This window comes from Cornus florida, unplaced genomic scaffold, assembly GCF_030987335.1.
Source record: "Cornus florida cultivar Cherokee Brave unplaced genomic scaffold, ASM3098733v1 CherokeeBrave_3.0.0_Hap2_Chr11, whole genome shotgun sequence".
Lineage (NCBI taxonomy): Eukaryota > Viridiplantae > Streptophyta > Magnoliopsida > Cornales > Cornaceae > Cornus > Cornus florida.
Genome location: NW_026775581.1, coordinates 115,538,569 through 115,552,890, shown reverse-complemented (window position 1 = coordinate 115,552,890; position 14,322 = coordinate 115,538,569). Strand labels below are relative to the sequence as shown.

Sequence of the window (14,322 nt, the reverse complement as noted above, 5' to 3'; positions counted from 1 at the left end):
GGTTGTATACGTTGAACGTTGAACGCACGATATAATAGAAGCACTACTTTGTTTAACCTGAACTGTTCTAATTATGCACTTTTAATTTCAAATAATCAAAATTTTGAAACGAAACTATTCGCCTTTTGTGTCTCTTGACTCTCGATATTCACTACATCTTCATTGGTATTGTTTTTTTCTAAATTTAGTGCCATATATTCAGTTTTAGTGTTATTTATCATCTTTCCAGAACTTCTAATTTAGTTCTCAGCCGTACTCTATTCTATAAAATAAAAAAAATGTAATTACTAATTGGTATAGAGTTATATACTACTAAACCTCATGTTGACTGTGTTTTGTCAGGTAATATAAGGAGTATAATTAAGACGAAAATTATTGATCCTTTGCATAAGATTGTCATGAAACCATATAATTTCCGTTCAACAACTTCTTAAAGTAACATTTCCAGCTTTCTCTAAGATTCATCATTTTCTATTAAATCCTCATTCTTAATACACTTCATATTATGATTAAAATGTAATTTTTTTCAATTCCTTAAAATCATTGATATGAATTGAATTGCAATATATTTCTGCCAAATATATGCAAGATCATAGATGCCAAAATGATGTGTAAATTAGCCTGTTATAGATACTCTTTTATCGAAAAGAAACCATAGAACAAATAGAAAAATGCAGTTTCAAACTTATTTGGCTTCGCATTCGATAACTTGTGTACTTCATTGAAGTTCATGGAGTGTTGTTTCTTTTCAGCTGCTCAACATAGCAGGCACATGGCATTCAATTGATGAGGTTGTTGAGAATGATATTACAGATATCAGATGCATATATACTAGGCATATATTTATGTAGAGGTATGACTGCTTACCGATTTAGATGATTGATTAAGTATGCATTTCAATGGGGAAGTTTTTGCTCAACTGAACCGTCTATTTTCTCATTTATTTCCACTATAGTCCCCTCTATACTTGTATATTTCCACGTCAAATGTCCCCATGGTTTTGCAGTCTCAGTGTAATGGACTCGGGCGAATATCAGTGTAAATTGGTTAGTTTATGAAGGTGTGTGACGGTATCAAACTCTTGAAAAATTATAACGAATGAGACGATTCATAGTGTATCGAATTCGCAGAAGCGCACATCATTTGGATTAGAGTGTCTTTATTTTAAAATTCTTAAATAGTTTGGTATTTAGGTAGACCCAACATAAAGTCACCTGGATTTAAATAGTTTCGTATGCATGAATGTGCATCAGCATGCATATACAACAGTTACAACTCGTGTATACATACAACATATATGTGTGTAAATGGAGATAAAAATGTGCTCACTACTCAGTGTATGAGTCACCTATGCAGCATGCTGGAGCTGGAAGAGAGCCAGAGATAAACCTGCCCTTTTTTGTATTATTTTACTTAAAAGGGATTGCTCTTTTGTATTATTTTACTTAAAAGTGATTGCTCTTTGACTGAGTTTCATAAACATGTTCACGGTTGTCAGTCTTAGTTTGTACTTGTGTGAAGATATATTTATATGTCTGCCAATGTTAATATTGATACAGATAAAGACATTCACAGGCACATGTATAAGCGCAAGTAAAGGCATAAATAGATGCTCTTACATGGGCGCATACATATATAGGTTTATATACATAGCCAAAAGCTTAAATAGCAGGGTATTGTCTTGATGCAAATAAAGACATTTAATCGCAAGTGAGGGCATAGATGCTCTTACATGGGCGCATATATAACAGTATCTATGCATGGAAATATTTATACTTGCATATGTGTGTGTAAATATATATATATATATATATATATATGCATGCTCTGAGACGTATTTTGCGGAATATATATATATATATATATGCATGCTCTGAGACGTATTTTGCGGAAAAATGCATGATCATGGTACCAGTGTGATGCGGAAACTAGCCTGCTATAAAGATTCTTATATTGAAAAGAAAAGTTAGAAAACTAGAGAGTATAGGCCAAGGGGCAAAACAGTAGTTTAACTTGTTTGGGTATTTATACATGTGTATAAGTTTATATAAACCATTATAAATATATACAATTATTTATACATGTAGATCTTGTTACGGTAACCTCCTAATTTTGATGAATGAGAGTAGATAAATTTCACAAAACAATATTTATACCTGAGGTTCCGTTTGTTTGGATATAAAATATTTTTCAGAAAATATTTTTTTATTTTGTGGTGTTTTATTGTATTCGGCAAGTTATTTTACATGTCCCGTCCGATAAATTCGACCACAACCTCGACGTATATTTTTGCCAAATATCGACAGAATAAAAATATTTTACCTAAAAAAATATATATTTTTCAAAAAGATTATTTTACGTCAAAACAAACAGAGCCTAAATATTGTTCAATTTGACATTGCAACCTCTATACATTATAAATATATTTTTAGTAGACTTTGATACTCTAAATTAAATATTTTCTAAGTTATCCTGGGTTGAATTTGTTACAGATTGACACTGTGATATTTAAAATCTATCTACTGCTGATGTTAAACCACGTTAACTAATTTTAAAAAGTTTGAAAACTACACTGTTTTGAGATAATAAAAAATTTACTAAAGTTTAAAAACTGCACCATTTGTTTAACATCGTTATCTCTTCCTCATATTTTCCAAAAAAAAATCCTCCCTCTCTCCCCTTTCTTATTTGGGGGAATATTTCGCGACAAAAATTAATACGAAAATGTGATTGCAAGACAAATTCAAAACGGTTTTTAAACTTTTGTAAATTTTTCTTATATCAAAACGGTGCAGTTTTGAAACTTTTTAAAATTAGTTGACGTGGTTTAACACTAGTAGTAGATAGATTTTAAATGTCATGTGTCAATCTATAGCGAATTTAATTTAGAATGACTTAAAAAATAGTTAAGGATCCAAGTTCATTTAGCGAATTCAATTTAGAATAACTTAAAAAATATTTAAGGATCGAAGTACATTTTTAGAACACTCTAAATTGGACTAATTGAGTGGCCAACCCCTCAAGTCATGCCTAAAATAAAATATAAAATTAATTTATAAAAATATTAATGAGAAAAGAAAGATTAATTAAGGTAAGAGATATATTTTTTACATGGTAAAAAATGTTAGAATAAGTGATAAAGGAATACGTAGTGATTTTTTAAAGTTAAATTTAGCAGAAGATCTTACTTATATTAGGAAAGAGGAAAAAGATTATAGGGAAAATTACATATACATGGAGTCAAAGTTCCATATTTACTTAGAGACTGAGTCAAAGTTCCATATTTCTCTAAAATGGATTGCTGAGGTGGCACATGATTTTTTACTGTTTAGAAAATTGTGGTGCCTAAAATGCCCTTCCCTAACAAAAAAGTAGTACCTTCAGTGCAAAAAAGTAGTACCTTCAGTTCAAAAAAGTAGTACCTTCGGAGAAAAAGTAGTACCTTCGCGGGTGTTTAAAAAACATGGTACCTGGACGCCAAAAAGTAGTACCTTTAGTTCAAAAAAGTAGTACCTTCGAAGAAAAAGTAGTACCTTCGTGGAAGGGTATTTTAGGCACCATAATTTCTAAACAGTAAAAAACTATGTGCCACCTCAGCAATCCATTTTAGAGAAATATGGAACTTTGACTCAGCCTCTAAGTAAATATGAAACTTTGACTCCATTTATATGTAATTTTCCCAAGATTATACACATATACATGTGTCCAATTCAAGAACTGGACACATGTATATAATCTTTTAATAATTTAAAAATCATAAGTCTACCCATGACCGCTTGCATTTTTTTTTTCCTTTTTCAAAAACAAATACAAAACGAGCGTGAGACTCGGAGGATTAAAAAGTCAAAATAGAACGGTTCAGTCAAAACTGTCACATCCTAAATCTCACAGTCTCCAACTCCACCGCGGGTAAGCAGATTATTTCCCTACCCGGACAGCCCGCTCTGCCCACCTGCCCGTTCTGCTCTACCCAAGTACCAAGTACACCTTACCTATTGCCTTCTGGCGAGCCCTCACGACATCATTTCCCCACCTCTCTCTCTCTCTCTCTCTCTCATATATATATATATATAATCTCTTTCTCTCTCTACATCTCTCTTTTTCGATATCATTTTCTTTTTTTCTATTTTTGCAGTTTTTCTTTCTGTATTGTCGAATTTCCTATCCTTCGAAAGGCGGCTCTATCTCCTCTCATCTCTGTCGTTCTTTCTTCGATCTGGAATTTCGGGGTTTTGAGCTTCAACGATATTGATACAGATCGTTCAATCGATTGACGAATTGAAGCCTTAGTGTACAAATTCAATTGCTTTGCATCTTGGCGTATTGACGAATTAGGGTTCCTGTGCTTTTTGGTGATTCTGGGATGGTGGAAGAAGGGCGTGAAGGTGATCTAGGGCTTCGTGCGGAGCGAATTGAAGAGTTCTAGGGTTTTCTTGTTGAATTAGGTTGTAATTGATGGTTCTCGTTGGGGACGAAGTTGAAACTGGGGAAGATGCAAGGCTATTATGCATGGGCGGGAAGGTGAAAATTGGAAACGAGGTCGGCACATGTGGTCGGTCCCCACGCGTGGCACAGGGACAACGAGGACTGTAGCGGGCGATTCTACAACATCGACAGCGGATTCCTTCTGCAAGGTACTGCCTTGGTGGGTCTTTCAATTGTTTCCATATTGTATTTCCGTTGATTCGTGGCTGTAAGTTTAATGCCGGTTTGGTTATGTTAATTGTATCAATAGAACCTGATCCCGATTCTTTTGACAATCACGTGATGTTTGATTAATTGTTATGTAGTTTGAAAATATTCTGTTTTGGTTTGGCTGTTTTAAATTAATTGAAAAGTTTTGGGCTTTTTGTTATGTGCGACTTTTTTGTATTTTATCTTTTAAAACTAAGTGAAAATCTTTTGTAGAACATTGTGCTGTCGTCTTGGTTAATTATAGATTTATTTTTATTGTGTTGTGGTTGGTTTTTCTGGTATGAATAAACACTAGAACTGTCCTAGCTAGGAAATTTACTGGAATGGTGTTTCTAAGTCAATTATTCTGGGATAGGTATTGAAATTGGATTATTGGTTTAGTGCTTGGTATCTGCCTCACACTGTGTGTGTGGATATTCTCCACGTAGCATTCTCTTGGAGCTCACCGGCTTTACATGGGTACTTATCAGGGAAAAAAAAAAAAAAAAAAAAAAGAAGAAAGAAAAAAAAACCCTATTACATGGGTAGGAGACGCCCCCCTATAAATGCCAACAACTTTTCCCCTCCAGGCGATTTAAGAAGTCAGAATTACCAAACCCAGCATCCCAGCTGGCGTGCTGGGATTGGTTCTCATATAATTTCTTAGGACACACCTCACATTGTGCAGGTATTATCTTGCACAATAATCTCCTGGGGCTGGTAGGAGGCATCCCCTTATAGGTGGTAGCAAAATTTTCCCTTAAGCCCCCTTAATATTGGGAGCACTTGCGTGCTTGGGAATTGGATATGATGAATTTTTTTATGGCAGATGTATAAATCCATGAATTTACTGGAATATATTAAATACTAGATGTCTTTCTTATAATATGACTTGGAAAAGTAGGAGGGAAGGGAAGGGAAGGGAAGGGAAAGGAGAAGATAGTATTAGTTATGAGATAGAAAATGAGAGGATAGTATTAGCTCCTCTCATGTTCAGATAACTATGGAGGGAAAAGGAAGGAAGGATATTGCCTATTCTTTATCGTGCTTGGAAAAGGTAGTTGAGAGGAAAGAAAGGAAATGATGATTCTATTTTCTTAGTGTAAGGAATGATAATAAAACAGGAATTCACTTTTTCTGAATATAGAGAGGATGGTTAAATCACTATTTAAGGGATAGGCTCTACCTTTGCCCCTTTTGATCCTCTCCTTTTATTTTTTTAAAACAAACACAAGATAACCTCTTTCCCTTGTCCATTCTTTTCCTTTCTGTTTAATTCTCTCAATATAATCACAATGTCACACTTGAAAAAATAAAATAAATCTATTCATAGGAAAAACAAGAAGATGCCCTTATGGAATAGAGAATCTCCTATGAGCTCAATTTTCTATACTGCTAAAACCGGTGATAAACTGTTATAAGTGAGGATTATATTTGAAGAGAATTCAATGATTTCTTTTACAAAAATATTCCCACCAAATAAGTCAATAATGAAAAAGTTGATTGAGCTGTAGAGTCATGGCATTGTGATTGATATGAAAAAGTGAGGATTATGTTTGAAGAGAATTTATTGATTTCTTTTACAAAAATATTCCCACCAAATAAGTCAATAATGAAAAAGTTGATTGAGCTGTAGAGTCACGGCATTGTGATTCATATGTTTTTTCCTCCTTTCGGATGTTATTTTGTGCTAGCTACATCTTTTTATTTGTTTAAGATAAACTGTTAAGTCTATATTACAAGTCTTGTGACTCATGATAGTTAAATTTAACTGGGTAAATCATAGATAGAGAGTTGAGGTTTTTTTATGTGAAGAGGCCTTATATGTGTTGCAATCAACCCTACATGTGAAGAGGCCTTATATGTGTTGCAATCAACCCTACAAGTGGAACAGAAGTGCTTCATGTGATTCATTGTTTGCCTTCAGATTATCATCTAACATCACTGAGGTTCATGATTACATGTTAAAATGTAAGTGGAATAGAAGTGCTTCATGTGATTCATTGTTTGCCTTCAGATCATCATCTAGCGTCATTGAGATGCATAATTACATGTTAAAATGCATTTTAGTAGACTAATGCGACAGCAGGTACATGCTAAATGTTAAAGTTTATCTGTCATGCATTAGTTGAACGAACTTAGTGAAGATGTTCATTGATGCATAAGGAACACAAATACGAAGGCATGGCTGAAGCAATCTCCTCGGCTACCAAACAATCTTAATTTTTACCTTCTATCTGCACAAGTTAAAATGCTTGAACAAATTGTTGAAACATGCTATGAACTTGACGTGTGATATAAAATCCGTCTTAATTGCTTAATTGTCATGCATTATTCACTCATTCTGACAGTCGCTTGGAACATGCTGAAGAATTGTTTTAAAATACGTAATCATGTTAGTTGATTGCCAGTGTCCACCAAGAATCAATCTAGGGCCAATGCTTAATTATAAATAAAAAAACCACGGTACTGATATTAAAGAACTGTGTAGTGATGAGGAAAAAAAATATTTACTGGTAACATATCCTGGACTGAACGTTTAAATTTTTTTATTCATTAGTCTTTTGGATTATTATCTGGTTTACAAATTTCATGGTAAGCTGAAGTTTTTCTTGTTTTGTAGGCTGGGCGCAAGATTAGCATTGGTGATTGTGCTCTTTTTAAACCGCCCCAGGATTCTCCGCCTTTCATTGGAATAATTCGTTGGTTAACTTTGAATAAAGAAAACAAGATACAGTTGGGTGTGAATTGGCTTTATCGACCGGCTGAAGTGAAGCTTGGCAAAGGCATCCTTCTGGACGCCGCGCCAAACGAAGTCTTCTATTCCTTTCATAAGGATGAGATACCTGCTGCATCGTTACTCCATCCATGTAAAGTTGCATTCCTTCCTAAAGGTGCTGAACTTCCTCCAGGGATATCCTCATTTGTGTGTCGGCGAGTTTATGACATTGCAAACAAGTGTTTATGGTGGCTAACTGATCAAGATTATATTAATGTAAGTTTTAGTTGCCTTTGCATGCATTTAAAATACGTTTAAAGAGGGAAAGAAAATTTGAGGGGAGGCCGGTAATCGTTTCGGTCTTTGCCTCGCTGTTTAATTTTTCTAATATATGGTTCATAATTTATCTTTCTCTAGGAGCGACAAGAAGAAGTAGATCAGTTGTTATATAAAACACAAACAGAAATGCATGCAACAGTGCAGCCTGGTGGTCGTTCTCCAAAAGCAATAAATGGTTCAACATCAACATCACAATTGAAACCTGGTTCAGATAATGTACAGAGTGCCACTTCTTTTGCTTCTCAAGTCAGGGGGAAGAAAAGGGACCGGGCAGAGCAGAACACTGAGCCTGTCAAACGGGAGCGCTCTTCAAAAGATGATGGTGATTCTGGTCTGTGTAAACCAGAAAGCATTTTGAAATCCGAGATTGCTAAAATAACAGAAAAAGGAGGGCTTGTAGATTCCAGAGGGGTGGAGAAACTGGTTCAACTCATGCAGCCGGATAGGGCTGAGAGAAAAATGGAATTGATTAGTAGATCAATGCTTGCAGGTGTGATAGCAGCAACAGATAAGTTTGATTGCCTTAGTCGGTTTGTGCAGCTCAGGGGATTGCCTGTATTGGATGAATGGCTCCAAGACGTCGACAAAGGGAGGATTGGTGATGGTAGTAGCCCTAGGGATGGTGATAAATCAGTAGAAGAATTTCTTTTGGTTTTACTTCGTGCTCTGGATAAGCTGCCTGTGAATATTCATGCTTTACAAATGTGTAACATTGGCAAATCTGTTAATCATTTACGTACACATAAAAATTCGGAAATTCAGAAAAAGGCAAGGACTTTAGTTGACACATGGAAGAAGCGTGTTGAGGTTGAAATGAATACTATTGATGCAAAGTCTGGTTCAAATCAGACTGTTTCATGGGCTTCCAGGTCACGTCTTCCAGAAGCTTCCCATGGTGGAAACAGACATCCTGGTGGGTCCTCCGAGGTGGCAATAAAGAGCTCAGTTACGCAGCCATCTAAAACTACTTCAGTTAAGGCTGTCCAGGGTGAAACCACTGCCAAGTCTGGATCGTCATCTCCGGGGCCGATGAAATCAGCACTATCACCTGCTTCAGGTAAGGATGGTCTACCCAGGTATGCAGCTAGCAGCACCTTTGATATTCCTTCAACAACAGCAAGGGATGAGAAGAGCAGCAGTTCTAGTCAGTCTCACAACAACAGTCAATCTTATTCAAGTGACCACGCCAAAACTAAAGTTTTCTCAGGGAAGGAGGATGCAAGGAGCTCGACAGCAGGGTCAATGAGTGTGAATAAGTTCTCGGGTGGTGGCTCTCGACATCGGAAATCAAATAATGGCCCTGGGTCTGGAGTTCAGAGGGAAACTGGATTAATCAGAAGTTCATTGCATAGAAATCCAGCTTCGGAAAAAATGTCACATTCTGGAACTTGCGAAAAGGCAGATGTGCCCGTTATGGAGGGTAATAATCAAAAGCTGATAGTTAAGATACGAAACAGAAGTCGCAGTCCTGCGCAAAGTGCCAGTGGAGGATCCTTTGATGATACATCCATTATGAACAGTAGAGCTTCTTCTCCTGTTCTTTCAGAGAAGCATGATCAATCTGATCGCAATTCAAAGGAAAAAAGTGATGCTTGTCGAGCTAATATTACTTCTGACGTGAATACTGAGTCATGGCAAATCAATGATTTCAAAGATGTGCAGACTGGTTCAGATGAAGGTGATGGGTTGCCTGCTGCTATTCCTGATGATGATCGGTGTGGGATGGGTGATGACACTAGGAAATTAGAAGTCTCAAAAGCTGCTTCCTCGTCAACGGGAAATGAACTGAAGTCGGGGAAAAAGCATGAGGCTTCTTTCAGCTCAATAAATGCTTTAATTGAAAGCTTTGTCAAATACTCTGGATCAAATGCACCCATGTCAACTGGGGATGATATTGGAATGAACCTGCTTGCTAGCGTGGCTGCTGGTGAAATGTCCAGGTCTGATTTGATTTCACCAACTAACTCTCCGCAGCGAATTACCCCTATAGCTGAGGGCTCATCCATTGGTAATGGGGTCAAGACAAAGTCAGCACGTGTAGATAACCTCTCTCAAGATCAAAGCCAATTTATTGACGGTGTTGTTGAGAAACAGGGTGTTATTGTTGATATTCCGTGCTCTAAAGATGGAATACATCATGAATCTAAACACGCATTAACAGACTGCTCTGGAGACCGAAAAACCACTTCTTCCTTGTTGGAAGAGAAGGCAGGAGGAGAGTCTAACGAGCATTCTAGTTTATCAAAAATGGATTTGCAACCAACTTCCTACTCATGTTTAGAGACTAATGAAATATCAGATGAAATGAAAGGTGTTACTTCTGTTACTGCATCCCCTGCCTGCACAACCGAGAAGCTAACTGATGGTGAAGGAAACAAACTACTTCATGAGAAAAAGGCATTTGCAACTGGTGTGAGTGTTGATGGCTCTCTAGATACTAAACCGAAAGGAAGCATTTCTTTGTTAACTGGTGATAAGGTCAATGAAGTTCTTTCATGTGTAGAAGATGGATCACGAGCTGTTGAAGGTTCATCATCATTCCCAAAGTTAGATATTGATGGTGAGGACAAAAGTAATGTGAATGAAGGGTTAATCAGTGGTGTTCATACAGAGCAGAAGCCACCTTTGGTGATGATGCGTTCTGAGCATGCAGCTGATCAGAAAGTGTTGCAACCTTCTGCTTCTCATAAAGATCCAGCTTCAGAAAGTCTGGATGAATTCAAGGTCAGAAAAGCTAATGAGATGATCACCACAAGTCATGTTAATCAGACTGAAGAAGAAGAAAATGATCGTAAAACCAACAGTGCTCCAACTATTGAGAATCAAGTTGTAGCTGGGTTGGGTTCAGCTGCTACAGATCCGAAGGAGTGCATGGAGTCAAATATGGAAAGTAAAGAGGTTCTTGAGCATGTTGGTGGAGCTGTTAATCACAAGGATTCATCTGTATTTTCTAACCAAGAAACGGAGCGGCCTGTGATGTCTGGAGGATCTAAGTTGACTGGTGCTGATGCAGATGAAACAGAGGAATGTGCATCCACCACAGCAGATACTTCTACTGGGGTATCAGATATGGTTGCAAAGCCAAAATTTGATTTAAATGAAGGCTTCAATGCAGATGATGGAAAATATGGGGAGCCAGTCAACTTGGCTGTCCCTGAATGTTCAGCTCGTGTTCAATTAGCTAATTCGTTACCTTTTTCTGTTTCTTCAGTGTCCAGTGTGCTTCCTGCTTCCATTACAGTGGCTGCTGCTGCAAAAGGTCCTTTTATGCCTCCAGAAGATCTCTTGAGAAGTAAAGGGGAACTTGGATGGAAGGGATCTGCTGCAACAAGTGCTTTTCGCCCAGCTGAGCCGAGGAAGGTTCTGGAGATGCCACTGGGTACACCAAACATCCCTCCTCCTGATGATGCTACAACCACCAAACATGGTCGTCCTTTATTGGATATTGATCTGAATGTGCCAGATGAAAGAGTGCTTGAGGACATGGCATGTCGAAACTCAGCTCAGGAGACAGTTTCTACATCTGACCGTATATATAATCATGATTTGGCACGAACTGATCTAGTTGGTTCTGCACCTATTCGTGGCTCTGGAGGACTTGATCTTGATTTGAACCAAATTGATGAAACTAGTGATATGGGTCTGTATTCCAGCATAAGTAATCATAGACTGGAGGCGCTGCATCTTCCTGTTAAGTCACCATCATCAGGTGGATTTTCTAGTTGTGAGGTCAGGAGGGACTTTGATCTAAACAATGGGCCTATGCTTGATGAAGGAAGTACTGAATTATCGTCACTTAACCACCAAGCTCGGAGCAGTGTGCAATTGCAGCAACCTTTTGCTGGTCTTCGAGTGAACAATGCAGATATTGGTAACTTCTCATCATGGTATTCATCTGGGAACACCTATCCAGCTGTCACATTTCAGTCAATCTTGCCTGATAGAGGGGATCAGCCCTTTCCGATTGTTGCAGCTGGTGGGCCACAAAGAATATTGGGTCCCCCTACTGGTGGGACTCCATTTATTCCTGATATTTACCGCGGTTCTGTATTGTCTTCTACTCCTGCTGTGCCTTTTCAGTCTTCTCCCTTGCAGTATCCTGTCTTCCCTTTTGGAACCAGTTTTCCTCTGCCTGCAGCCACTTTCTCAGGTGGATCAACCACATATATGGATTCCTCACCTGGTGGGCGCCTTTGTTTACCTGCCACAAATTCACAGTTACTTGGACCTGCTGGTGCAGTCTCCACCCAGTACCTAAGACCTTATGGTGTCAGCCTTCCAGATGGTAGCAGTAATGTTGGTGGTGAGAACAGCAGAAAATGGGGTAGGCAAGGTCTGGACCTCAATGCAGGCCCTGGAGTTCCGGACATAGAAGGGAGAGATGAGACAATGCCTCTAATGTCAGGGCAACTTGCTGTTGCCAGTTCACAGGCACTAGCAGAGGAGCAAGCAAGGATTTATCAGATGGCGGGTGGTGGTGCTTTGAAGAGGAAAGAGCCCGAGGGAGGGTGGAATAACGACAGCTTTAGGCACAAGCAAACCTCATGGCAGTAGAAATGTGTTGCACCACAATCTGGCAACCGTTAAAGCTTGGTAAGTTCTTCTTGATTGTGCTACTCTATGCTCAAGGGTCAACTTGCCTTAGATTGTAGGACCGTCGCAGTTACTTGCAATCTAGCAGTTCCCAGTTACAACATTCACTTCTCTATAACTATGCTTGGGTATTGTTGAGTCATTTTCCCTTAATGTTGTTGATTTAGTCAAACAAAAAGCATTGTGGCATGTTCTGATTGGTGGTAAAATTTTGATGCCCTGTGGGTAGAACTGCTGCTTACATTATTATAATGCATTTTCCCTTTATTATGTTTGAGAGTGGAAGAGATCATCATAGAAAGTGGACACGGGGAAACAAGTTCCCAGTTTCCTTGCACATCTCTGCTTTTAGCTGTAGAAGAAGTTTTGGCAAAGAGGTTCTGGTTTGAAGAATGCAACATGGAACAGCTTTTATACCCTTTAATGGAAATGACATAAAATTTTAAGATTCTTTTGAAAGCTATTCCTCCCCCAACACCCCCCCCCCCCCCCCCCCCCCCCCCAACCTCCCCTTCTAAATGAGTAAAAAATAATAATAATAATTGAAAATGGTACTAGAGACTCATTTGGGAGTCTCTTTTTGTTTCTCCTGATTTTTCAACCTTTCAAATAAGGTAATCTAATAAAGTTTCTACCAATTATCTTTCCCTTATGCACAACTACTTGAGACAAACATGTTTTTTTATCCAAAGGAGAAAAAAAAAAAAAAAAAAAAAAATGGAAGAAAGAAAGAAAGAAAGAAAAAAGGGTATGTAAGCAAGAAATGAACTACCTTTGAAGCAATTATGGTTCTTAGTTTTGCTGTTGCTCCACTGCCTCCATATGTGATCTCTTCTAAGAAATTTGTTCTTATGTGTTTCTGTTTTTCCACATGCACGTGTTTGTAGGCTCATATAGGTGGTTCATGTTTCACTTTCTTCTCAACATTATTTGATATTTTTCTCATTTCCCTTTTTATTTTTCTTTTCTTTGTTCCAGTTCTTTGAGGATGGGCAATGGCGAACTCCTGGAAATTGTCATCCAACTGATGTGCTCTTAGAGGATGGGTGGTAAGTGAGTAGATGTGTTCATAGTCTCCGACCCCCATATCCACTGTATCATTTGTATTGCAAAGAATTCTATATATGGGATCTGGGAGCACTGTAATCCTTGGACTGCTTTCTGGGTGGCTGCAGATCAGTTTCTTCTTTGTAGATCTTTAACCGTTGGAAGTGTGCAGTCTGCGTCATTGTCAGAATTGGCATTCAATTTTAGTGCATCAATTTATATATTAAACACCATCCCTAATCCAATCCTTCCGGCCCTGGAGGTTGGATTTCCGAACTGCTTGAAGCGGAGGCCCTTTTTTATATGCTTTGCTGTTAATTTCTCTCTCTTTTTTCTTTCTTTTTCTTTTTACATTGTTTCATTTTTCCAAATCTATATACAAAAATGAGCAGGGAGGCCATCGAATTTTGGTACTTGAGCTTTTCTTGATATGGCATATTTAGTAGGTATGGTTGCTGTGCTTTAGTTTGATTTCATTACTTATGAATCTTAGTTGTAGTCTTGTTACTGTTTGATTATTTTCCCAAGTTCTTGATGTAGTTGACGTCCTAATGTCGGTACATATCTGTATTCTGTTGTTTAAATTGTTCCTTAGATGTATGGATGTAACAATGTGTATTTCATGTGACATTATTTAATTTAGAAGCCAAGTTTTGAAGCACTTGAGTGTAACAATTTGTTTGTTTTATGGCTCCACCGTCCTTCCTCAAGGTGCAACCAGGTGGTTAAAAGGTATAATATAAAATTGGCTTTTCGTTCATACTTAATTATTCATTGAGTTGGAGGAACACATGGGACCTGCATTGCATGAAAGAACCTTTCTTTGTATGACTAATCTTTGCTCGTATGACTCTTCATTTGTTTTATGGTTCCATGATCCATTTGCCAGGTGCAATGGCGTTACAATTTATAAAAAGAAGCGGGAAATTTATGCATTGGTTCAGGTAACT

At 37.7% G+C, this 14,322-nt stretch overlaps 1 protein-coding gene across 1 annotated transcript; it reads left to right on the top strand.

Moving 5' to 3' along the window:
• The first annotated feature begins 4,004 nt into the window (after positions 1-4,004).
• Positions 4,005-13,837, top strand: LOC132283175 (uncharacterized). Its single transcript, XM_059785101.1, has 4 exons — positions 4,005-4,634; positions 7,298-7,669; positions 7,811-12,325; positions 13,304-13,837. Exons 1-3 carry the CDS (start codon positions 4,506-4,508, stop codon positions 12,284-12,286), a joined length of 4,977 nt encoding a protein of 1,658 aa, XP_059641084.1. The 5' UTR covers positions 4,005-4,505; the 3' UTR covers positions 12,287-12,325; positions 13,304-13,837.
• Positions 13,838-14,322: the final 485 nt, after the last annotated feature.